Source organism: Eumetopias jubatus, unplaced genomic scaffold, assembly GCF_037043125.1.
Source record: "Eumetopias jubatus isolate StellerSeaLion01/CBP00866 unplaced genomic scaffold, mEumJub1_p1.0 scaffold_4, whole genome shotgun sequence".
Classification (NCBI taxonomy): Eukaryota; Metazoa; Chordata; class Mammalia; order Carnivora; family Otariidae; genus Eumetopias; species Eumetopias jubatus.
This window is the reverse complement of record NW_028274810.1, coordinates 185,390,639-185,418,132: the sequence shown is the minus strand read 5'-3', so window position 1 is coordinate 185,418,132 and position 27,494 is coordinate 185,390,639. Positions and strand designations below refer to the sequence as shown.

Genomic DNA, 27,494 nt, shown 5'->3' with positions numbered 1-27,494 from the left:
GTAACAACTTCAGCCTGATGACATTCTCAGGCCCTGGCCAGGATTTCATTGTTCAAATCTGCTGGAGGAAGAAAAGTGCAGAACGGTATGCAAGAAGTTTTGCATCACCTTCACCCCTGCCAGTTTGGGCAATTCTTTAAATTTAGAGTGCCAATTTAGACTCCCCTTAGTAAAGTTAGTTAGCTTCCGGCTGCCTTTAGTCCAGGTTAGTACTGAACTTGACCTATCACACTGGATAAAGGCAAATGGAAATTCAGTCATGGATGCAAAATCCTTCATATGTTTATTCTTAGATATCAGATTCTTTGTATGGGTCCCACTCTCAATATAATAACCTGGAAGTCTGACTCAGATTCAGCACTAGATTACAACTCTGCTGATGTCACACTTAGAAAAAAATGGTATTCTGTTCTGACAGAATTCCACTTCCTCTTCTTTTGCATTCAGTAAGTTCAGAGAGATTAATATTAAATGAAAAACATGATCAGAAATAAGACAAGTACAAAAAAGGGAAAACACAAGATTTAGAAAAATAGATGGGAAACATTGATTTTTATCTTCTCCCATAACTATTAGCTATTAGCCACTTGAAAACCTTTCTGGAAAAATGTGAGGGATAAGTAAATAAAATACTACTATAACCAATTTTGGGGAGTTTTAACAGTATAATAAGTGATGTCCCTGTTTTCTTGGGAAGCTCCTTGTGAGCACTGTTGAGTATTCCCATGGGCCCTGAGTTATAATCCCTTGTTGGTAGCCGCTTTTAGCTGGTTTGGAACATTTTAAAAATAAATTCTCAATGTTGCACCAGCTTTTCATCTATGCTTGTCTTTAGAGGTGGCCAAATACAGATGATAGCCAAGTCGGCCTCTCTCCAACAAGGAGGATGGTAGGTGAAACAAGAAGGAAGCAGCTCCAGGTAGGAAGGCCCTCTGATGCATGTATGTGGGGTGAAGGAGAAAACAAACCATCTTCTAGTGCACCAACACCTTGTTTCAAACCAAAGGGACCAACTTGAGAAGCAAGGATCTTCATAAGTACCTCCTCCCTGTCCCTGTACTACAGTATCAGTCAGTGCTCTGATAACCCATTTCTACTTGCTGGAATTTTGGCCTCCAGTTCTCTTTTCTTCTTTACCTCATTTCCCCTAAGGTTTTTTGTGTCTAGGCATCAGTTTTCTTCTCTCAGCCTGCAGTTCAAGAGCATATTACATAAGGCTCTTACAAGAGTAGTGACCAACACGGGAGAAGCAGTAGGTAAGGGTCAAAAAAACAGAAATCATTTTAATGCAGGCCAAACAGAGCAGTCTGCAGCTTTCTTAGAAGGTAGGGCATGTTTTCACCACCTCTCAAGTTTCATTTTGCCAATTGGCTCATTCATGCATTCAACATATTTTATGTTGTCAGGCCCTAAGAGTTCAAAAAGAAAAGATGTAATCTGTCTTCTCTGCCCTGGCAGGACTTGGTCTGTCAGGGAGATAAGTTAACAATCCTAATCTCATGTGACATGTTCGCTGGTCAAGACAGGAAAGGTATCTCCCAAAAACTGGGAAGAAGGGAAAGGAGATGGAGAAGAATCCCCAGAGGTGAGCTCTGAGTTGACCTCTGAAGACTAAGCCGAAGTAGGCCAAGTGAGGAAAATGGGGGTTCATGCATTCCAAGCCAAAAGAGCAGTGTGTACAAAGCCCATTGGCTTCCTGCATCTCTGGACTTCCTGCTGTACCTTCCTAGAAACACAATCCATATAAGTTCTAATTACACCAGGGGCTCGACTAGTACTAACTTAATTAACTGATTCAGTGGTCCTATTTCATCTATGAGGGCACAACATTCCTGCAAGATAAAATGGATGACTTTCATTGGAGTCTTATGTGATCTAATACAAGGGAAGATCATGGAAAATGCCAGGATCTGGAAAAAGCCAGGATCTGGGAATCTATCTTTGGGAGACCTCTAAGTTTTTTCCAAACCATGTGTGTAGGCAGCTGCCTCTTCTAATTACTCATGGGCTCACAATCCAGGTGAAATTGGTAAATGAATCCTAAAATCTGTGTCCTGCATTTTCAAAATGGGGCAGAGAAGGAGGGCCCTAGGCTCATCTGGTACCACAAACACAGCTAGATAACTATTAAATCATCCTAAATACCGCAGAAATCAAACTGAAGACTGAGAGAACAAATTCCACAACTAAAGGGAGAGAAGAGGCCACAGAGAAGAAGATAGGCAGTGTGGAGACTGTGGTTTAGGGGAGAAACAGATCCTGGCTGCTGCAGATGGATGGGACTGTGGTGGAGGAGAAAGGCAAGAGAGAGAGGAGCACATAGGGAAATGCACAAGGAGAACATTTCCCCAAAGCCATTGGCCTGGAAAATGAAAGAGTCTGGATTTTGTGAGTGCTTGCAGCCAGCAGGATTTGAAGCCTGGAGTTTTAAAGGTCAGAGGGTTTGGCTGGGATAGAGCCCAGAGGGCAATGCCCTGTTCCTGGAGAGAAGGCAGACAAACAACCTGGGGCAGGGGGGATGGGGGGGGACGGCATGGAAACAGCAATCTGAGGAACAACACATAGTGGGGAGACTATTCACTCTTCTCAGAGTGCATGAGAGGCAGCATGCATGGAGACACCTCTCTGGGAAAAAAGGAGCTGACTGGCACCATTTCCCTCCCCTGCCCCTCAGCATAAACATAGAACCACTGCAAAAAGCAGTGCAATGCCAACATTGGCTGCCTAACTTACTTATACCAAGCCCCACCCACCCTGTGCTCTGGCCAGACTGCCCTTCTCAGTCAAACTTGACTCAATCCCAGCATAGTGGGCCCCTCCCCCAAAAGACCAGCACAAGCCCCTGCACATACCACAGAAATACAATTATAAGATAATATTATGAAAAATTACATGTCAACAAATTAGACAACCTGGAAGAAATGGACAAATTCCTAGAAACATGTGAATTACCAAAACTAAAATTACAGGAAGAAATAGAAAACTTGAACAGACCCATAACCAGCAAAGAAACTGAATCAGTAATCAAAAACTCCCAACAAACAAAAGTCCAGGACCAAATGGCTTCCCAGGGGAATTCTACCAAACGTTTAAAGAAGAGTTAATACCTATTCTTCTCAAACTATTCCAAAAAATAGAAGAGATAAGAAAACTTCCAAACTCATTCTATGAGAGTAACAATACCCTGATACTAAGACCAGATAAAGTCACAGGATACAAAAATCAACGTACAGAAATCTGTTGCATTTCTATACATCCATAGTGAAGGAGCAGAGAGAGAAATCAAGGAATTGATCCCATTTCCAATTGCACCAAAACCCATAAGATACCTAGGAATAAACCTAACCAAAGAGGTGACAGACCTGTACTCTGAAAGCTGTAAAACACTGATGAAAGAAATTGAAGATCACCCAAAGAAATGGAAAAACATTCTATGCTTATGGATTGGCAGAACAAATATTGGTAAAATGTCTATACTACCCAAAGCCACCTACACATTTAAAGCAATCCCTATCAAAATGCCAACAGCATATTTCACAGAGCTAGAACAAACAATCCTAAAATTTGTATGGAACCAAAAAAGACTGCAAATAGCCAAAGCAACCTTGAAAATGAGAAGCAAAGCTGGAGACATCACAATTCTGAACTTCAGAGTCTAGAGTGCTGACCATTACACCATGGGCCCACAATTCTGGATTTCAAGTTATATTACAAAGCTGTAGTGATCAAAACAGTATGGTACTGGCATAAAAATAGACACACAGATCAACAGAACAGAATACAAAACCCAGAAATGAATGACAAGTATATGGTCAAATAATCTTCACCAAAGGAAAAAATATGCAGTGGGAAAAAACACAGTCTCTTCAACAAATGGTGTTGGGCAAACTGGATAGCAACATGCACAAGAATGAAAAGTGGACCACTTTCTTACACCAAACACAAAAATAAACTCAAAATGGATTAAAGGCCTAAATGTGAGACTTAAAACCATCAAAATCCTAGAGGAGAACGCAGGCAGTAACCTCTTTGACACTGACTCTATCAACTTCCTTCTAGATATGTCCCTTGAGGCAAGGGAAATAAAAACACCACTATTAGGACTATACCAAAATAAAAAGCCTCTGCACAGTGAAGAAACAATCAACAAAACTGAAAGGCAATCTATGGAATGGGAGAAGATATTTGCAAATGACATATCTGATAAAGGGTTAGTAGCTAAAATATATAAAGAACTTATAAAACTGAACACCCAAAAAAGGAATAATCTAATTAAAAAATGGGCAGAAGACATAACAGACATTTTTCCAAAGAAGACATCCAGATGGCCAAGAGACACATGAAAAGATGCTCAACATCACTGATCCTCAGGGAAATGCAAATCAAAGCTACAATGAGATATTATAACCTCACACCTGTCAGAGTGGCTAAAATCAACAACACATGTCGGCGAGGATGTAGAAAAAGGGGAACCTCTTGCACTGTTGGTGGGGATGCAAACTGGTGCAACCACTTGGAAAACAGTACAGAGGTTCCTCAAAAGGTTAAAAATACAACTACCTTACAACCCAGCAATCACACTACCAGGTATTTACCTGAGGAACACAAAAATACTAATTCAAAGAGATACATGCACCCCAATGTTTACAGCAGCATTATCTACAACAGCCAAATTTTGGAAACAGCCCAAATGTCCATTGACTGATGAATGGATAAAGATGTGGTAGAGAGAATGGAATATTACTCAGCCATAAAAAAGAATGAAATCTTGCCATTTGCAACAAAGTAGATGGATTTAGAGACTATTGTACTAAGTGAAATAAGTCAGACAAAGATAAACACCATATGATTTCACTCATATGTGGAATTTAAGAAATAAAACAAAGAAGCAAAGGGAAAGAGAGAGAGAAAGAGAGAAAGAGAGAGAGAGAGAGAGGGAGAGGGAAACCACGAAACAGACTCTTAAATATAGAGAAATAAACTGATGGTTACCAGAGGGGAGGTGGGGTAGGAGGATGGATGAAATAGGTGATGGGTATTAAGGAGTGCATTTCTTGTGGTAAGTACCTGGTATTTTATGGAAATGTTGAATCACTATATTGTACACCTGAAACTAATATTATACTCTATGTTAACTATGCTGGAATTTAAAAACTTAAGAAAAAAAAACTTAAAAAAAAAAAGATCTGTGTCCTTACTCTTAGAAACCATTTATACAAAGTATTATGGATATCTATATTATATAGATATAGCACTTTGCAGCAATTGAGGTTAAATGAGGGCCTTTTGGTTCTGCCTGTTAAAACAAATGAAGTTAGTAGACTTAGGAATTTTTTTTAGAGTCTCTTTAGCTGAAATAATGTTCATGTTTTTCTTGTTTCCATTTTAAAATCCAAACATAAAACTTTTTTTTTCCTACTCAGATGAAGAATCATTGGGAGAGGGAATGATACAGTGATCCAAACTGATCAGATGGAACAAGAAAACAAACGATTTTTGAACATAACTCAGTTTTTCACTGCAGAGTCTGGAGTTAGACAATAAAACTGTTTATGTCATTTGTTGTGGCTTCTCTCTTGCCTGAAGGAAGGGCAGAATATTTAAAATGTTTAAATGTTTTCATATTGCATTTGGAAAAGGTCTCATGATTTGAATTTTGGTCAGATATACTCAACTTCATGTGATAGCAAGACGAAGAATATGCCTTCCATGTATCACAATAAACAATAGTTTATTGTGTCTCAGAGTGGGAACATACAGATTAAATAAAGAACATACAAAAATGTTTACATTATATCAGTAACCTATTGGTTTTGGATGAACATTTTGATAACTTAAACCTGAGTCACTGCTATGGACTGAATGCTTGATTCTCCTCCAAAGTCATATGTTGAACCCTTAATCCCCCTGTGGTGGTATCAGGAGGTGGGGCCTTTGGGAAATAAGTAGGTCTTGAGGGTGGAGACCTCATGATGGAATTAATGCCCTCAGAGAGATGGTCTCTCTCTCCACCATGTGAGGCAATGAGAAGGCAGCCATCTCATTGGACCAGGAAGAGAGCTTTCCCAGCCTCCAGAACTGTGAGAAACAAATGTCATTTACATCACCCAGTCTATGGTATTTTGTTATAGAAGCCTGAGCTGACTAACACAATCGCCTTAAGTAAATTTACCACTCCACTGAATAAAAGAACACTTTATAAAAATTATTTGTTGAAGATGCCATTGAAGCAGTGGAATAAATTAACAGAAACATCTAGTTGCTCAACAACCACTGTCTCCTTAACTTAATTCCTATAAGTTTCTCTCTCCCTTTGGAGCCAGAAACATCAGACTCATCCCGAGCCTGGGCTGGGACATCTGCTGCAGCAGTGATAGCCTCCAGATGCCTTGGCTGTGAGGTTTATAGTCTCTGTCCTGCTCGGTTTTCTCCCTTTCAGATAAGGTCTGCATCCTGCCTCATCCATCTAGACATCAAGCTCTCAGTTGCTTGCTTACACTAATCTGTTATTGAACACCTCTCCTTGCAACTGCAAGCTCCAACGAAAACATACCCACTCTCTTCTCTTGTATCTTTACTCCTCCTATGTAACTTCCATTCCCTTTGCCTACCACTCACACAAAACATTCCCCATCCTTTAAAAAACAAACCAGGGGGGCCTGGGTGGCTCAGTCGCTAAGCGTCTGCCTTCGGCTCAGGTCATGGTCCCTGGGTCCTGGGATCGAGCCCCACATCAGGCTCCCTGCTCATCGGGAAGCCTGCTTCTCCCTCCTCGCCCCCCCCCCACTTGTGTTTCCTCTCTCGCTGTGTCTCTCTGTCAAATCAATAAATAAAATCTTTAAAAAACAACAACAAAAACAACAATATTCCTTCGACCTTCTTCTCTTCTAACAGCTTGAAGGCAAAATTTGCACTCTGCTACCTCAACCTCTTCTGCCAGATTTGACCACCCTCCTCCCTCTTGAAATACAGATAGCACTCGTTTCTGGTACTCCTACTTCTTTGGTTGCTGTGTTCTTCTCTGACCCCTCCTTCTTTTGACCCCAGGGCCAACACACCGCACAAGTGCAGGGGGCACCATTCCCAGCACAGTGTGGAGTTGAGGAGTGTACAGACTTCACAACCACAGCTGACCGTCCTGGCTCTTGCTTACATATGTGTTCCCTTGACTGTGGGGCCTTCCAAAATCCTAGCCTATGCAGACTTGTCTCATTCTACAAGAGCCTCCTGGGAAAGCACATTTCCTCCCTCCAGCTGAATTAATTGCACACTCTTATCCCAATGACTCTCAAAATCGTATCCCTTGCCTCCCAAGCTTACTATATTCCTAAGCCTCTACCCTCTCCACCAGGATGCCCGAGTAAAACTCAAATTTTCCCTATTCTTCAGATTTTTCCCTCTTTGTTTGTCATTTACTTTCACTGTTTACATTACCCTATCAAGTTGACAAACCAGGACATTCACCATCCTTTCTTACTCCATAAATACAAAACAGATTGGTCTTTCTTGCATCAGACCTGTACTGTTACTCAACTTTTTATATATGCACTAGCTCTCTAACTAGAACAGGGACCTCACCTTTGCAGCCTCATATTAACTACTCCCCCAAAAGCTGTTATTGTGCAATGCTTCCCTTCATCTCACTTATAGAATCTATAGTAGGGATTGAAATGCAGAGTTCAGTATAGAAAACACTATTCTCACAATGGCTAACTGAACATAATAAAAAAAGAAAACACTATTCTCTTCCATTAATTTAATCAGCATATATCATCTAAGTACAGGCTATTGTAGGAAATCCTGAGACGAGATCACTTGGATCCTGGCATCACTAGGCAATTATTCATTCCTATTTTGCCGATGAGGATACCAAGACTCAGAGATGGGGATGCTAACACTTCCTTGGTAGAGGCCAAGTTCTGAAATCTGGGAAAGCAAGCCTACTACTCCTTAATCCTTGCAATCTGGCTTCTATTCCTATCTGGCAAAGCTGCTTTTGCTAAGTCATCTGCACCATCCAATCGTCAAGTTGTCTTTCACTGTCCAAGCTGGACTCTGCCATACCTTGGTCACACCCTTCTGGGAAACATCCTGCTGCCTTCCCTGAGTTGGCCAGCTCACTTTCTCCCCTTCAGTGGTGTGTTCCTGTCCCACGCCTCTGCCCTGCACCCTCCCTGGTGCTTTAGGGGAATGCTCAACAGCACAGATCTAAATCGCCAGGTCCCCATAACTATCTGCTGGACTTCAACTATTTGTCCCACGGGAGACTCCCAAATTAATATGTCCAGAAAGGACTCATTTATCCCCTAAATTAATTCTCCTGTAGGTTGGTTTTACTGAAGGATGACTCCTAGACATCCTAGACAGTGATGCCAAGAGCTGGCAGTGTTTATCCTCCCCACGTATCTAGCCCTGCCCTCTCCTCACTGTTCCTCCACCTGAGATCCTCATGTGAGCTCCATTAAGACTCAACCCACCTTCTAGAACAGGCTCTTCTAGCTCCTCTCTGAGGACCAAGCCGTCCTGAGTCATTAGGGTGGTGAGGTTGCATCATGTTAGGCCCCCAAGACTGGAGGCATTTGCTGAAATAGTGTACCCTGACTTATTAAGTAGGCAATGAAATAGGAAATGTATTTCAACTTTTAGTTCCATTTCTCTCCCCAACTGGTCAACAACTGGGGTAGGTTTGAATTTAGATATAGTTTAGCCGGGTCCCTCATGCTTCCCTTCAACCATGCCAAATGGGAAAGCGTCTAGGGAGTCCAGGCCTGCTCACTAAGTGATAACTCAAAGCCAGCAAGTTATGTCAGTTGCAAAAAAGTTATGAAAAATTCTGTTTCAAAGGTCAAAGTAACCCCTGAGGGTTAAATTTAAGAAAAAAAAACTACTTGTCTGATTGGATTGGAAACTGGAAAGAACTGAAGGAATTCTATTTTCTTCTTGAACAAGATGACATTTCTATCAGCTGGATAAATGTTTTCATGACTGAACTTGTCATTTTCCCATTTGCCACCCCCAGCCTTCCTCCCAAGGTGGGTATATCTAGAGGGCTAGGCAAGGTTTGTACATAAAGGAAATGCCTTAAATAGTTAAAACTTCACACTCTACATATTTATAAATTTAAAACTTTTGGGGAAATTCTCATTTTTTACATTTTTCTAGTGGAATTGAGATGGTTTTTAGAGTCTGTTTAATCGCAGTCCCTGAGTTCAACCAAGGCTCAGTCTTTCACTCCTGGGAATTCAAAGAACATCACATTTCTTAAACAGCAGCTGAGATTCTGGAGGTGCAACCTAATGACCTGGGGCTGAAGTAAAATCAACTAAAGCTACACAGGACTTCTGATTATTGAATAGGCTCCCTAAAGTTCATTACTAGAAATTTTTTGTTTGGTAATTCCAATTCTGAAAGATTTGCTTTACTAAAATACACAGCATGAGGAATGAGAGTTTCTAAATGGTAGCGGCCTATTTGGTAAATGATATTTGCTTTGAATACCCAATGATATCTTTATAGATGGAATTAAATTAAAATTAGGGGGAGTAGTTCTTTCATTTTTCTAAACTTGAAACCCTAACCATAATCAGTCATTAAGTATAGTGGAGTTTCCTTACCTACAGTTGAGAAAAGTATTTTCTGTATTAAGGTTAAAATTTTAAAAACATGTAAAGACAAACTCAAGAAAGTTATACTACTACTAATTAACATTTACTAAGCACTTTGGCTATGTTTATTTATCTTGTTTCCACAGTTAGGATGACAACACATATATATTTAAGTGAGGTTTAACAAAAACTCTCAATGCTGCTGCTAGGGAGGAACTGGGCCCGGCTCCATTTGCCTTAGCTTCCAAAGGCTGATTGGCTCTTTCTCTTTCAGAATTCTTACCTTAATGCAGTTAGTAGTGTACCTTCATGATATTGCTTACTTGAAAACAATCCTATGTCAAGGATTTGGAGCCCAAAAGAAGTAGAGCGCACCAACTTTTATAAACTTTACATATATTTCTTGGCCTTTATTCTATTTCTCTAATAGAGGTCACAAGCGGAAGGTCCTGGGATAAAAGTAACCTACAAATATGTGTGGTTGGGCCTGTGTGCTGTTGCCTTTCACATAAAAAAATTTTAATTATCCTCTAAGATTTAAAAGTTAGGGTATTTCATTTTTGACTTCCATATCCTCTTGAAAAATATGGCAAGCTCATTAACAATAGGCCCAAATTCCCACAGGGCAGCGATGAGCTCAGGAGCTGGCCGGGCCTTGCCACTGGCTCGCCTCTCCCTCCTCGCGGCCCCCACAGACCCAAGCCGAGGTTGTTTGCAGTCCATCATACTGCTCACGCAGTGGTTTGTCTTTCATCCACTTACTTTCATCCACCTCGCATTACTTTACCAGCTAGCTTCCTGGAGGTATTTAAGTTTGCAGCTCCTATCCTTAATTGTAAACATAATAATAGCAGACCCTTCCATGGTGCTTAGTAGGGCCAGACACTGTCCTAAGTGTTTAGCATGCACTAACTCATTTAATCTTCAGAATAACCCTGGAGGGTGAACTTATTAGCATTCCCATTTTATGGAAAAGGAAACCGAGACATCAAGAAGCCAAGAACTCACCTATGGCAACACACATTTCGTCTGTAGGGGTATCTGTCTCACCGGCGGGCCCAGTCTGGAACCTGAGAACCCAACCATTGGGACTTATTTCCACATGTAGTGGAAGGCTCTTCACAAGTACATCAATAGTGTCCTTTCAGTTCTGTCCATATGTCAGGAGGAGAGTGTCTAATGAGTGCTAATTATTTCTTTGAAACACCTAAGAATCAAAATTTTAGGTCCAGATTGGACCTTAGGTAGCCTTTTATTTAAGTCTGTGGCACTTGATTAGACAAGCTGCCCCTTCTGTAAGGCTCTGTTACTTTCTATCAGAAACCGCTATTACAAAATGACACAGGGATGGTTATAAGTCCACCAAAGGTCTTTCTGGTGCTGTGCTGATTGCCTGTGCTGATGGTGCAGTGGTTCCCGATTCCAGAACCTGTCTTATTACTTTTTAAAGTAAGACTTATTTTGTTATTTGTAAGCATATGAAACAAACAAAATGCTTAATAAAAATTACCATAAAGATGTACGGCAAATACCTATCTCTTATTCTACACAACTACCAACCACTAACTTCAACTTTTCATTACCAAGCTAGATTCCTCATTTCATGATTATGACCAAAAAAAAAAAAAAAAAACAGTGCTGATCTTATCTCATATCTCAAAATCCCAGGAATGTTAAGCTATTTCACTCTGCTCAAGAATGGACTTGGAACAGTGAAAGGAGTTCTCTTCCATGGACATGACATAATCTGCAAAAACTTTACCATGGAGAGGTGAACCCTTCAAATCAGCATGTCCTTTCAGTGTTTTTCCTTCTCTTGTGATGTAGGACTTGAAAATTATGATAATAAAAGATCCACACTTCACACATATCATTTAATTTAATCCAAATGTCAATTCAATGGTACAGGTTTATTATCTCCATATTGACAAGGATTTGAACCCAAGTCCATCTGATACCTGTATTATGGTTTATTCTACCATCCCACTACCAACCCATAACACCTCCTAGATGCTGATTAAGTCACTGCTCCAGAAGGTTTCCAAGTACCCAGTGCTCTACTGGACAGGGTCTGCTCTGTTAAACCAATAGTCCTTCAAGGGCCTGAGGTTGACAGCATCACCCACCTGAGCGGCACACGCAATACAAAGCCCGACAATGAACAGAAGAAATGCAAATTGCCAGCACATAATAAGTTGGAAGCACATTACGAAGCTAAATCAGTTCTTTTCAAATGGTACAGACACATGGTGACCTAATTAGGAGTCCAAAGGATTTTGGAGAGGATGAAAGGAATAATCTGAGAATCTATGCAGGAATATTCTTAAGTTGGAGATGAAAATTCTCAACAGTAAGTTCTGGAAGATGTTGGAAAAGATAACAGCACCTAGTGTAAATATATTTATTTCAACTCATCATTGCTCACATTTTCTAGTCTAACAAAGCAGAACCACTGAGTTGTTTGAAACGTGAAAACCCTCTTCCGATTATACAGCAGAGACCGCATCAGGAATCTAGGTTAAAAGAAAAGTGCTCAGTCTCAGTAGAGGGCAATGCAAAAGTGCTGAACGGGAATCTGTGTGAACTTACAGGACTGTGGTCTGCTGCGGCACCTGAGGAATGTGATCCAGCATCAAGTGCATGCAGCGGACGGTGCTCTTCAAGCAAAGGCACCGGCTAGGGCAGGGTAGCACTGGCAGGCACCACACGACCAGAAGAAAGCAAGTGGTCCAGCAGAAGAGTCTGGACTCCATAGCTCCACCCGCTGCTGGAAGCGAAGAAGCAGGAGCAGCAGCAGCGGTGGCGGTGGCGGCGGCGGCGGTGGCTGCGGTGCAGGACCTGCCGTGCAGAGGCAGGCCTGCCGTGCGGAGCGGAGCCGGGCTTGGGAGCCCCAGCTAAGCGCAGCTCCCAGGGAAAACTCAGCCTCTGACCAATCCAGGAGCAGGGAGATCACATTACAGGGCGGAGGGCGCCCGCCGCCTCTAGGGGGCGCTGGACTCTCAGGGACGCGGAGAAGCTTGTCCGTGCCAAAGCCGCTTTAGGGAACAAACGTACTCTATTTCGGCAGCATAATGCAAAGAGAAACTTTTCCAAAGTTGCTTCCACTGCACATATTATGTAAGCGCCAGCCTCTTAGCCCCTAGTTGTGCTTTTTTCTCCCCCTAGCTGTCCTTTTGAAGCGCAAGTTGATTATTTATTGAATCAATGCGGAACAGCCTTTCTTTTCATCTGGCAGTATTACCAAATCCTAAAGGGCAGACAGAGTTCTAATTAGTTGATCTAGGCTCACATTTTCCTTCCCTGCTCCAAAGTATGCTTTCAAAAAATGGTTTCATTTCTTCCTATATATTCTACACCTGAAGCCCAAAGCATTTCACTCATGAGATTCAAACCAGCTACTTCCAATTTCTTCCTTTAATATTTAAAGCTGTTAATGTCTACACCATGAACTCCTATACCAACATGCAGAGGAGACAAATTGATAGACAAACATATGTGTAAAGTAGAACGAGGCCGAGCCACCGCTGGGCTCAGTGGCCGCACCGTTGGCTGTAGACGCATTTTTCACCAGGTTTTACTGGCCATGGGTCACTGAGGTGAGCAGCCCTGAGGACACTGGCAAAAACAGACTCCAACAAATAGGACTTAAACACGAGTTTTTTGGTCACTCTAGGCAGGTGTTTAGAAAAGGTTTTTGCTTTTAACCTTAAAGCCTAAAATTTCCAAACAAATCTTTTCCCTAAACTAGCACTTTAAAAAATGTAAAAGTAATAGAAAAACAAGTTAAAACTTGGGATGGTCCAATGTAGGAAACAATCCCAGATGACCAGACTGGGAGACAAATGTAATGATTGCAGATCTAGTTTTGTCAAACTTTATCAACCTTATGAAGGAAAATAAATTTATTTGCCTTCTTTCCAGTAATTTTTCAGTCCCTTTACATCCTACAGTGGGTGAATAGTGCCCTCTTTTGGCAAAATGTTCACACTCAAATATGTGGGGCTTTATTATTTTATTAAAATACAGAGATTGCAAGAAAAAAAAACTCTACGAACAAGAATAATTTTAAAACAAACCAAGTATGCTTGACAATTGTTCAATGTTTATTTTTTTGTCTAAGTATCGAAATAAACTAAAAAAGCTAATTTCTTCCTTTCAATCCCATGCCTTACAATTACTGTGCTTTTGCCAATGTTTGTGACTTGGAGGACTTGGATGAGCAAGGCATACAAGTTTGTGCATTGTTTTCAGTTCAAAACATAATACTAGCTTGTACTGATCGAGCATTTTTCCAGGATAGACTATACACTCTCTACTTTAGAAACCTAAGCTGCCATTAAATGAGAAAATTCTACTGATTTCCTCCCGTGAATACAAGGCTAAGAACTGCAAGCAAGGCACAGAGAACCACATGCATGACACAGCCACTATAGACCGTAGGTTCTTTCCTAGAATGCCTCAGGACAACTTTCCTGCAGAAAACTATTATTATATATGTTAAGTATTAGAAGCAATTTTTAAAAAATACATTGAGCTGCTAAGTTAAACATGTATACTAGAGTCCAAAAAGGAAGAGAAAATGAGAAGCTAAGAAGGTAGGTAAACACTGAAGCCTGGTTCAGCTTGAGAGTATTTGCTTAACCAAGTAAAATAAAGAGATTTGGGGATAGCAGGGTTACAGGAAGAAGAAAAAGCCGATTTCCTTAAGTGGAGGGTCTTAACTGGAAAACCTGTATTTTCATCAAGTTCATTAAGGATGAACTAGAAATAATCCACTTTACCACCATCCCCATTCACCCAGAGAACACAAGGAAAAGTGCCTGTTATCAAACTTGCTATGGGGAGGAAGGGAATACAAAAATCTCCCTGCAGATATAATACCCCCAAATTAGCTTCTAAAATAACAATTTACAAAGATACACTAGGTGACCACCAATCCCCCCCAAAAATAGCTATAGGAATATCAAACCAAATGGACTTTGAAGCAAAGAATACAAAGGGGGTTCCCACATAATGTTAAAGGTTCAAATCACCAAGCAGACATAGGGAACCTAAAGTGTAGCATCACTGCATCAAAATATACAAAGGAAAAATTGAAAGACCTATAATGAACTGACATTCTACCATCAAAGTGAGAGATTTTGCTGAAAATCATAAGAGCATACAAAAAAAGCTTACTTAGACTATATTAGATTTGAATACAATAAAAAATTTGATTCAAATGACATTTACAGAATAGTATGCTGAACAGTATATTCTTTCGAAGCACACCAAGCCATTTATTAAAAATGACTATAAATGGGCAATAAAACAAGAAATAAGGTTACTCCTGTTCGTGGCTTCTATTCAACACTGTACTGGAGGTCCCAACCAGCATATCTGGCAAAATAAAAACAAACCCCAAGGAAACCCAAAGGAAACCCAAGGAAACCCAAAGGAAATAATAAACTGTCTTTATAAAGATGATTTGGTTGTCTATTTGAAAATTGAGAACAATCACAAGTCAGTGGGATTTAAGTAATGTACAAAAATCAATAATGGAGCAAAGTGATTTTAACAAACAATACAACAGCATTGAAAAATATAAAATATCTACACATAAATCAAAAGATGCTTGAAACAAAATTGTGTACCTTTATTAAGACATTAAATAAATAAATGGAGAGAAGTACCCTATTCATGGATTGAAGGACTCCATATCATAAACATGTTAACATGTTAATTCTCACACAAACTGATCTATAAATTCAGTGATTCCAAAGGAAGTCCCAAGAGGACTGTGTATATGTAATCTAAGAAGCTGATTCTAAACTGTGTATCAAAGTCAATGGTCCAAGGATAGCCAAGAAATTACTGAAATTTAAGTTGAAGGGACTTATCTTACTAAATCAAGAAATACTGTATCTATAGTAAATAAGGCTGGGTAGTTTTAGTACAGGGATCCATAAACTGACTAACAAAACAGAAAAGAAAACCTAGACACAAAGCATAAATACGAAAATTTATAACAGTTAACTGCAGATCAGAGGAAGAAAATGGGACTTTTCAAAAAATGGTGTTGAAACAGTTGATCAAAAAGTAAAAAAGTATTATTTCTCACTTTACACAAAGATCAATAGCAGGTGTACTACAGACTTAAATGTGAAAGACAAAAATCTTAGAACTTTTGTAAGAAAATATAGGCTAACATTTTCATGATTCTGGGTTGAGGTTGTATGAGGATGAATCTGACACAAATTTGAAAATTCTAATTCGAGAAAGATACCACAAACAGAATGAGAACAGAAACCACAAACTAATGAAAGATACTTGCAATACATGTAAATGACAATGGGTCAGGCTACATAAGGAACTCTACAAGCCAACTTCTTTAAAAGAAACTACCGAATAAAACATTTCCAAAAGACTCTAATGGGAACTCTACAGAAAGGAAACCTAAAACCAAGAAACACTCAAAAAGGTACAAAACCTCCTTAATAAGAAACAAAGCCTCTATAACACTTCACACTACTAAATAGGCAAAACCGCTATCAAATGTAGGTGAGATTATGGAATAACTGGAATGTTTAAACACTATAGGAAGGAACATAATGTTATACTATTTTGGGGAAATAAATCTGCACCACCTAGTGAAAGTGAGTATGAACGTATTCTATGATCCAGTAATTCTACTCCTAGATGTACACTCTATGAAGACTCTTGCACACATACAGTCACAAGACCTGTTGAAGAATATTGATGAGCAAACCATTTGATGTAACAACAAATGTCCATCAACAGTAGGATGAATAATTAAACCGAGTTGCGGATGTAACTTAACTATATACAACATGGAACAATCTCAGAAAGACAACCTGGAGTGAAAAAAGTAACCTGCAGAATACAGAGTATGATTCCAGTTGTATAAAGTTAAGTATGTATGAAGCCAAATGATACATTGTTTAGAGATACAAACATATGTGCTAAAGCTATAGCAAAAGGCAAGGTTGCGATAAACACAAAAGGAACACCCCAGAGAGGAATTAAGAGGAGATTAGGAAGGGGCACACAAGTCAAAATCTAGTAGTAGGTACACACATGTATGTATAGGTACACTGAATTATTCCTTGTGTTTTGCATATATCTTCTAAATATCCTTCATCTATACTGAATATAAAAACAAATTTAAAAAACAAAACCTACACTGCTTTAGAGGTGGCAACAGTCAAAAGGAAATGAGATGTCCAATTATGGACAACTGTATATAATACTTCAAGCATATATCCATGGGTGTATTAAGATTTTCTAAATTAAAAAGAAGAAAAAAAGAAAGCCAGGCCACTGGAGAACAAAATTTAATTATATGCAACTGTTTATTTAAAATAGTTTTCCAAGCCTTCCCATGATTTCACAGGTGTTGCTTCACTTTTATCCTCTCAAACAGCTAGAAACCAACACTTAACATTTTTTGTATTTTAACCATTATGTATGCTATTTTAATGACATTTTTCTTTACTAAGACTAGAACCAAATGTGTCAACCAATAAGAGATGTAGATTTAAATTATCTTCTTGGTAGTAATGGTGCCGCTGAAGGTTTCTTGGATTTATCAGATGCTGGACGCTATTTCAAGCCATTTCCATCTAGCTGTCTGACTTAGGAAAATCATGCTATCTCCCCAGCCCTACTTTCTCTCTGTAAAATAAAATAAAATAAAAACTAGATTAGATTATTTCTATTGTTTTATCTGGCTGCTAAAATTCCATGAATATATTCCTCATCATTTTCAATTAATTTTACTTAACCTTTATTTGCTACTTTTCCACCTATAAAGCATAATTGACCATCCTCAAGTAACTGTGAATTCATTAAAATATAAACACAAACACAAAGATTCTTAATCATTCTAATATATTCCCATTAATAGATAAAAGGGCTTTTCACTTGAACTTTCATTTTTTATTTCTACTTCTTTATTTAAAGTCAATAATAAAGTCACAACTGTAAAATGAATGAATTGCATTTAAAAACACAAAAGATACATTTCAATGACAAAAAATATGTAATGATCATGAAAATCTACTGTACACTTTACTAAGGTCAACAGAATAAGAGACCATATGAACAAGTCAATCTTCAAATATATCCTTAACAAAAACTCTCTTTTGAACGGTAAAATCATCATTTAGAATATGTATGTTTACATAACTGGACACTAGCTCCAAAACCAACAAAGTGTGTAGAGGGCAGCCAGGGGAAGGGTGCTAGATAAAAATATGTGGGCATTGGGAACTTGATATTAAACCTCTAAAACTAACAATTTTAAATAAAATGAACATTCTTAACAAGTGACAACTGTATAAAACTATTTTTTTTTCCTTGATAGAAATGAGATGGGACATTTCTTAACAGTAACAGCTTAGTAATCATCTAAAAAAAAAAAAATTGTGGAGATATACACAACTCCAAACCCTAGCCCCTAACCCCAGTCCCTGGTATAAAATAAATAACTTCCATGAAATTATCTTTCCCATTACTAAAATATCCTCATTTACTTGGGAGAATTCATACTTAGAATATTTCAAACACTTGTTTTTAAATATGTAGAATCACCAGATCTGAGATTTTTGAAACCATCTATGTATTACTAATAGCTGAATCTTTCAAGAGATAATAATCATTTTTACTATATACATTAATTGGATTTCCTTAAACATATTTGATCAACTACTGCAATAGTGATGCTGGTGGTAGTGATACTCTCAAATTTTTCCTTTTAAAAAGTACATAATCCATGTGACACTAAGTAGTAAATATGTTACACTATGTACTTTCTTAACAAGGAATGACTGTTTTCAGGTCCTAGAAAACAAAGAAAAGAAAAGAAACCAACAATGGCATTTACTACCTGTTTTATCACTGATAAGCTATAACTAATAGTCAAATGATGGATAGTGTAAGTTTATGATATTAAGAAAAAAGTGAAAATCATTATAATTTTACCAAAAAAAACCAAAAAACAAAAAACCACACACACCATGAGAAGTTAAATAAGCACAACATAGGTCCCGAAGATTATACTATGATTCTGAACACAATTTTCAAAGCAAAAAGGCATCTACATACAATTCCTGTGACTATCTCATACGCTACATAAAGATGAATTTCAAAGTAAATGTAGGTTAGCTCAGTTCCACCTTGTCAAAGACAAATATTTAAATGAACTAGGAGTTCCATTTGCTAAAGTGCACCTGCTGACCAAATCTGCTCTGGTCCTGCCTCTGAGCACAACTCAAGAAAGAGGCTGTTACCCATGTTTACTCCCTGTCTGTGCTGTCGACAGTCATTCAGAACAATGGATATTCTTTTTTAAACCTAAATACTTTATACAGTGGATAACAGAAAAACCAATCTTAAATGTACTATCTTCTAAAACTCCAGCAAGGAAGATAACCTCATTATTTTTAAATACTGAAAATGTAAAGGGTCCACACAAATTAAGAACTGTATTAGGTATATACTTTTTATTTAATACTCACTTGATGTGCTCTTAAAATCTCTATGAGAGAAGCAGATAGTTTCCCCTGTCTTTTGGCAATAGATTCAAAAGCAAAAGTAGCAGTGCTGTTGAATTCCATAAAACTTTTTTTTTTAAAGCTAAATTATTCAGTATCTGTATTGTTATTGCACTCATATATTGCCCGGAATACTATAGCAACTCAGTAATAATGATTGCAACAAAGTAAGGTAAGTGGGTCTACACAGCATTTGATCTTCTAATTAGGTAAGAAAGTTTTCATAGAGGAAATGCAAACAACTACAATTCAAAAATCAGTATATGCTTAACAATTACTTAACCTTATACAAAATTAAATGTAAGCCTCACCACTACAAATCTGTAAGGAATCAGAAAAGGATTTACAGTACACAAATCTTGAGTATTGTTGCATTCCACTCTTGAAGTCACTCTGAGTTAAAACAGCATTTTTTCCAAGATTTAAAGAAAAATATATTTTATAAAAGGGATTCTTTTTAATTACTGAATACGTCATTTTTTATTACTAAGACAGAAACAAGTTATACTTTTTCCACTATAATTCGCTCTGATGAAAGAATTCTCTTTTAACTCCTAACAAATGCTACATTTTCAAGACTAAAGGAATAATCAGTAGGCATTCTTTCTTCTTGATCTAAGTTACTTTTCTCTAAAATATGTCAAGTAAGCCTTTAAAGATTCAGGGAGGGGGAGTTTCATGATTTTTTCTCTCAGTAAATTCTGAGGTGGCTCCTCGGGCTTCATGGCTTCACCGTGATCTTTCTCTTCCTCTTCTTTGTTATCTTCTTCCATTTTTTCATCCTCCTCACTGTCTAGAGGCTGAGGAATAAGCTGATTACCCACAAATACGTAAGTATTAATTCTCTGTTTAACCCTCTTTCTTTTCCTTTTTGGTGGAGCCCTCTGAGGAATCCCCTTGGCCTGCATCTCATCATTTATGAAATTTCTAAGTGTACGTCGAATATAAATACGAGCCAAGTCCTGGAGATTCCTGACAGCACAGGGGGCTAAAAAAACAAAAACAAAAACAAAACACACACACATAAAACATAAAAAAGTAAAACATCATATATTGCTCATTTCTTCGCAGAACAAGTATTTCTTAGCAAACGTTAGAAAACACAGAAAGTATAAAAACTCTGACTTTCATCTAACAAAGATTTCAAGATGCTTACTATTTGCCAAGCCACCATTCTAAATTCTGTGGACAGTGGAAAGTTTTCTATGTACAGATATGTGTGTCCCCATATATATGCATAAAAATTCTTTGAAAGAATAAGAACGAACTTAGAAACAGATCACATGAGAATGAAGTAGTTAGATAAGAATAAAAGAGAGATTTTATACTATCTATTTCTTATACTTTTTGATGTTGAAAACCATATGAGAACGATCTATTCCAAAAACACGTATACACACACACACACACACACACACACACACACACACAGTTTTTCTCTGTAAATCAGTGAGTAGAACTGGTTCATAGGCAAAGGGCCACCACAAATCATGCTGTAAACAATTTAATAACCCAAAAACACACCACAGATTTCCTTAAGTTATTGATGTTTACTTCTATCAAACACATCACAGTTGTACCCTATCGGGTCCGTCATTTCACTCCCATCTCCCACAGATCTATGAACGCATAAGCCCTAGAACACACACTCTTCTTTGTAGCCTGTTCCAATACTTTATACATAGAGAAATTAATTTTCTAGTCCCACTAAGTTTCCATCCCTGCGGAAATAAAACTGTCATCAAGGATCCCTCTCAAATGCCTAAACAAAATAAAACATAACCCTCCTCCAGTTTAAACAGCATTAAAAAATCTTCACTATTTTTTTATTTCTTTACTTTTGGTACTCTTTTCTGGATACTTCCCTTGCAAACTTTTTTGTTATACCTATGAAATCCTGCCTTCTTTAGTAACTCTTCGGTATGTGGTCTCTCTCTACTGCCAGACTATAAGCTCCAGGAGTGAGGGGCCACAGCATTTCCTCTTTGTGCTCCTCACAGGGCCCTGTAGGCACTAGGCCTGCACAGTGCACCATCCTGTCCAAGGCTCAGAGTGCTTCCTGTGTTCTGAACACCAGACCCTACCACAAATTAGATACACTCTGAGATAAGTTTGTTTTATGTTTTTTTTTTTTTTTAAACTCCAGCATGGAAGACTTCTCAGACTGATTCAAAGATCCCTTAGCACATACCTAAGTGGCCCACTACAAAACCTTTTCTTCAAACTGTCTTTTTTCAACTCCCTACTGAAACCGGAACTAGAAAAGAATTCCAAAGAGCCAGACCGGGCATGTTTAGTTAGAAACTGTTTGCTCTACTGCCTGGGCCTGCCCCCAACTATATGAGATGGAAACTGAAACAATACAGAACATTCTGAGTTCAAGTCTTGCTTCTGCCAATGACAGAGTTTTGTGAACACTGGTAAGTAAAAACATGTGGGATCTCATCCCTTATATGTTGAAATGTGTAAAATATCACCTGCTCTGCCTACCTCCCCAAACTGTTTAAGCTGTTTAACATTCACTCAACACCTATGTGTTAAAATATATGCCACCTACTATTAAAGAACTCACTTACATATAGTGGATGCTTCAGACTAAGTAAGTCCTTGCTTTTATGGAGATTTTATATTTGGGGGAGGGGGTAGATAAAAAATAATTATGAAAAAGAGGATAGGAGAAAAAACACCAATGGCACAGAAAGTAACATGGGGTACAGCTACTTCTGACTGGGTAGTCCAAACGGTCTCCCTGAGGAAGTCATGCCTAGGCTAAGATCTAAATGATATGAGGAAACAGACATGTAAATATCTTGGGGCAGAGGAAATAGCAAAGCCCTAAGAGGTAAATGAGCTCAACATGTTCAAGGAGCTGAAAGAAGGCTAGTACAGATGAAGTTTAGAGCAGGAAGAAAACGGTAAGAGGTACGATCATGGGTTGATCTTGCAGGCCTTGGTAAAAAATGTGCCTTGTATTGGCCATGCAGCTACTTAAGGTTTTTAAAAAGCAGGGTCATAATGCAATGAAAATGGCACTCAGGCTCCTCTATGGAGTATGGATCATAAAAAGAGGGAGCAGGAGATCAGCTAGAACACTCCAGTAATCCACCTGAGACCTGAGCATGCTCTGATGCAGATGGGAGTAAGGGAGGGTGTCAGTAAAGACGTAGAGAAGTGGACAAATTTGCAACATATTTTGAAGACAGGATGGATGGGGATTAGATGTAGGAGAATTTTTGGCCCAAGCAACTAGGCAGGTGCTAATGGTCAATTATTGACATGACAAAGAGGAAGAGTAGTTGGGGAGAAGAAAATCACAATTTTGTTCTTTATGAAATCTGAAATGTCTGTTACATTTCCTGAATGGAGATTTCAGGAAGAAAAACAACGGTGATATACTGAGCACCATTTCAGCACGTTACAGGCAATAACACACACTTCACACTAAGTGAGGAAAAGGAAGTAGACAGAGGTGAAATAACTTGATCCCAGTCACAGAAGTCATAATAAGTGACACGAGTTGGGACCTGAACATGGGTGTTTAACTGCACAGTCTATGCTCCTGCCCAACCACAAGCAGCTGAATCATGCCTCTGGGACTTAGGCTGCCAGAAAGTGGGAGCCATCAGCCTCCCCCTGAGCACCTAATAGGGAGTATAGACAGAGAAGAAAGGCCTATGCCTGAGGAAGCTCTGAAAAAGGAGGGGCAGGGGAAGCTGGTGGAGAATAAATCTATAGAAGAGTTTTGGGAATTATAAGAGCTAAGAAACAGAGCTATAATTAGTCTTTTTGGCTGGTCTTTATTCTTAAACCTCTCTTACATTTTTGGTACTCTCTTTTCACACCTTAATTATGTTCCTACTCTGCAACACTGTTATTCCAAGGACACTGTTAGAATGATGAACCTTTCAATCCTAAACTGTCAGAATACCTGAACTTCATAAAGAACCAACTAGATCCACAATGGAAAAGATTCAGACTTCCCTTAAGTCCTAAGATAGTACCCACATGAGCTGCATTTAAGTTTTTCTGAATGATACAAAAACTTGTAGATAATTCTCAGCACTAGCTATTCAAAAGTCCCCCATATTTTCTATTCTTTAACACTCCCTTGTTTCTAATGCTTCCAGTTATGAGATAAGGATTTAGTGGACTAGACAATGCTAATCCTGACTGCTTTTAAAATTTTATTTTGAATTGAAGCTTTCACTCCAAAATTATAATTAAGGTTATCTCTAACACACACACGTGTAAGCTCTATTCGTTTCCCAAAAGGTAGTCTCTATTAAGATTTCATAGGAACCTAGCAGTCAGTACTTCCATTTATTAACAAAGATTGAAAAGGGCATTATATTTTGGTCAAACGCACAAAAGTGATGATTTGGGGTCATTTTTTAGGCGACAGAAACAGCAACTTCATATAGCTCAGGTGGTTTAGTGCCACGGTTTCTGAAGTTTCGTTTGTCCCTTGTGATTTATTAACAAGAAATATCCATTTGGCTTCCCATTCCTGACACAGAGCTCTGAAAACACTTGGAATTACGTAAGTGATAAAAGCGTAACAGGTTTCTTCCAACCACACCTGAGTTTATGTTAATGAGGTGACTTTTGGTAAGCCCCTGAGGATGCTGGGCTGGTTGGCAGGGAACCAACCATGTGCTTGGAGGATTGGGGCTTTCACTAGCACCCTCTGGGAGGGGAAAAGGGGCTGGAGGTTGAATTAATCATAAATGGCCAATGATTTAATCAATCAAACCTCCATAAAAAGCCTTAATTGAAAGAGTTCAGAGAGCTTCTGGGCTGATGAACATAAACCCTTCATATGTCAATTCCATCTGTTTTTGTTTCTGTGTTGGATACTTTGATAATAAACCTGGTATCTAGTAAGTAAACTGTTTTCCTGGTTCTGTGAACCGCTCTAACAAATTATCAAACTCTAGAAAGGGGTCATGGGAGTTTCTGATTTACAGCCAGGCAATCAGAAACACAGATGAAAACCTGTACTTGTGATTGGTGTCTCCAGCTGGAGGAGGAGGGGGCAGCCTTATGGGATAGAGCCCTTTAACCTTTAGGGTCTATGCTAACACGGGTTAGTGTCAGAATGGAGTTAGGTCACAGGACACCTAGTTGGTGTCCGCAAAGAATTGGAGAATTGCTTGGTGTGGAAAAACCCACAGATCTGGAATACAGAAAGAAGTGTTCAATGGCTGGTGTGTAGAGGAAACAGTTTTCCTTTAGTTGGTATAGAGTTTTTTTCCTTTTTCCTTTCACCCCTTTCTAAAGGGCCTACCCTGAAGTTAAAGCAGTTTGTATACCCCCCCAAAAAAGAAAGAGGACTTTAAGTTGAATCAAAAGTAGAGACAAATAAACCTGAGAAAAAGTGATAATTACATTTAGTAACTGTTTATGTTACTAAATGTGGCAATTTCACAGCCACAAAATATATTTGGCAAAAAATTTACACGTGTATGTTTTCAGTTGTTTTTATTTTTGCTAACATTCTTATTTTAACCCTCTATAATTAATGAAATAATGTTCTCTAAACAGAAAGCAATTTTAACAGAAGAGGAAACTTGTTTTATTCTCCAAACATCTTATTAAATTTTGACAAACAATATTTTCAGAACATTTTTCATTCTGTGAAAATTATTCATAGTGAAGCTTTATTTTTTTACAAAATCACAATTCCTGACTCATTTTTATAAATTCCTTTTGGAGCTGATAATTTTTTTTTCTTTTTATTAGAAACTTTCAAGTATACACAAGACAGTTAATAGTATAAGGAACCCCATGTACCGGACACTCAGCTTCAACAACCATCCCTTCTAGCCAATCTTCCTTCATCAACACTGCCATTTCCTATTTCCATCCCCACCACATTATTCTGATGAAAAGTTAGACAGATCATTTCACCTGTAAATATTTTAGAGGCATGATGAATTTTTTTTTTCATTTAGGCTTGTCTTCCATTTTATCCTTTTTTTAACCAAAATTTATCCCTACTCTACACTCACAGTCATGTCAATCAACGCAACCAAGGAACTACCTAGATCTATTTGTATTGACATCCTTAAACTGAGAATGAAAACTGCCCATTTATAACATATCATCATCCATGCCATTCATAATTATGTCACTGTAAAACCACATTTACAACCTACACTCTTCTAAAGGACACTAAAGTAGGAAAACTGTCAGATAAAGAGGAATGCTCAGGCTACAACAGTGTCTGTTAGAAAGAAAAACACCTAAATGCCTGATGCACAGAAATCTACAGGGCCCTCTGTAAGGACACTTCTAATATCTCTACAGGTACACATCATGCTAATGGTTAAGTTAGGCCATTGTCAAGACCAAACAGTGTCACAGCATTGTTTTCATTACTTCTCTTTATGACTCTCTAACCAGTTATGGATAGGTAAAGAAAACTGTCATAAATAACCTGTAATTCTAATGTTTGGAAAAAGGAGGGAGAAAATAATTTAATGTGCAGACCTAAGCCATATTCCCCCCCACCTACTTTGGTAGGTGATAAAACTGACATTTCAATTCCTAGCTATCTCCCCGCCAAATCCATCTCTCCATTGGTTAAGAACCTAAACAGGGAAAAACAGACCACAAAAATCATAAAGTTCAAAAGAGGGTAAAATGAAATGAAAATAAAATTAAATAAAAATCCAGGTTCCTCAGAAATAAATTCATTTAAAAAGCAAATTAAAGGAAGAAGTCTACCATGGTAAACTTCATTTTTGGTACAGAACTTTATTTAGTGATTTCCAAAATCATGATAAATCACAAACCTAATACTACTCTCACCTCTTTTCGTCTTTCAGCTGCAGTAAGTGGATCACTCCCCTCTCCCTGAAATGTTTTTTCTTGGTTTCTAACACAAACACCTCTCCTCACTCTCCCGCAAGTGCTCTCATCTATTCTTATAGCTTAAAAGGCCATTTTTACATTGAGGATTAATTTATACCTCCCTCACACAGTAGGTTTATACCTACTCGACTACCTGACCTGTGCATGCCAACTCAAACATGGCCAGAATAAAATATCTCATCTTTCTACACCTATTTCCAAACTATTCCATTGCCAGTCTTGCAAACAGCAATAAATGGTACCATCACTCAGATAGCTATCCAAGGCAAAATTTTACATACTCCTTTTTTCTCTACCACCATCTTCCATGTAGTCTACTATTTTTCTACCTTCAAACAACTCTGTCCACACCAACACTGATTTTCCCTTTGAGTATAAGAAAAGTCTTGTATAATCAATCTTCTACATTCTAGCCAATGAGCTACCCTGAAACTTATTTCTGGTCTTGAAAAAACCAAGCTCTTTTCAGCCCAAATAAAGGCTTTTGCATTTGCTGTCCTTCTGTATAGAAAATGCCAACAATTTAATATAATTAATAAATTCACAACTATAATAAATTCATGTTTTCTTTGACCTGCCCCTTCTTTTCATATGTCCATGAAGGCAGCTAACAGCACCTGGTACAAGATAGGGGCTTTAACCTGCCTCCATAAAAAAGTTGAATAAATCTATTGAATATATTACTGCCTATTTAATTCTTCATAATTATATAGTCCATTAAATTCTAAGCATAAGAGTTGAACAATCTAAGTCACACTTCAATCGGAAAGGACCAACGATTACTTACGGAGTCCTACAGAATCTGGTTTGCCATTATCATTCTTACTTGGTTGTACAAGTGGAGCAAATGAAACAGCAAGGATGTTTTTACTTTCCCAAGTGTTTTGTCCAGTTCGCATAATTTGTGTTAACTATTTAGAGAGAAAAACAGAAACAGAATAGCTTAATCCTGGAAATGTGATCGCCTTACAGTCACAATTTTGTTTTAATGGAATAAATGCCAGTGGTTGCTATAATCACTTGTATTTGAATGCAACCAAATTACTTTCATTTAAATACTTACCATAAAATAATAGAGAAGGAATGACAAATATTTGCAGCTCAAGAAAGATTAGTCCATGTAAATAAAAATCCAAATATGGTCAAGTGACTCATCATGTTATATTTGGGCTCTGATAGCTTCTAGGGGTCTTATTCCAACCCATACCTGCCTGTGGCTCCCAAAATATATGTCTCACATAGACTCAGCTGATGGTTAAAGCACGATATTAATAAAACCATGTCCTCATTACTGTACCAAAGAGTCAACTTCATGGTCTTCCATGAAGGTAATAAAATGCAGATTCTAATTCCAATCCCAAATCAGTATTTCACAAATAAATGTAATTAGTCACAAGAGGATTAGAAGTTTTACCTACCTGGCAAAAACCCATCCCCGGTCCTTGGAAAAAAATATTAG

At 38.2% G+C, this 27,494-nt stretch overlaps 2 protein-coding genes across 4 annotated transcripts in view; both read right to left on the bottom strand.

Annotated features, from left to right (window-relative positions):
• The window catches only part of PXDNL (peroxidasin like), a 478,851-nt gene extending 466,493 nt beyond the window's left edge, over positions 1-12,358 (bottom strand). Inside the window, exon 1 of the mRNA XM_088023147.1 lies at positions 12,195-12,358. Coding sequence (XP_087879273.1) covers positions 12,195-12,358 — 164 coding nt within the window. The remainder of the gene's footprint in view (positions 1-12,194) is intronic.
• Positions 12,359-16,938: 4,580 nt separating this feature from the next.
• Positions 16,939-27,494, bottom strand: part of PCMTD1 (protein-L-isoaspartate (D-aspartate) O-methyltransferase domain containing 1) — a 69,748-nt gene continuing 59,192 nt past the window's right edge. For 2 of the 3 annotated variants that reach the window (XM_028118979.2, XM_028118982.2), the window contains 2 exons: positions 26,823-26,946; positions 16,939-20,147 (listed from right to left, as the gene is read on the bottom strand). In XM_028118979.2, coding sequence (XP_027974780.1) covers positions 19,780-20,147; positions 26,823-26,946 — 492 coding nt within the window. In that variant the 3' untranslated portion in view covers positions 16,939-19,779. The remainder of the gene's footprint in view (positions 20,148-26,822; positions 26,947-27,494) is intronic. The other variant, XR_015768109.1, reaches the window with a different exon arrangement.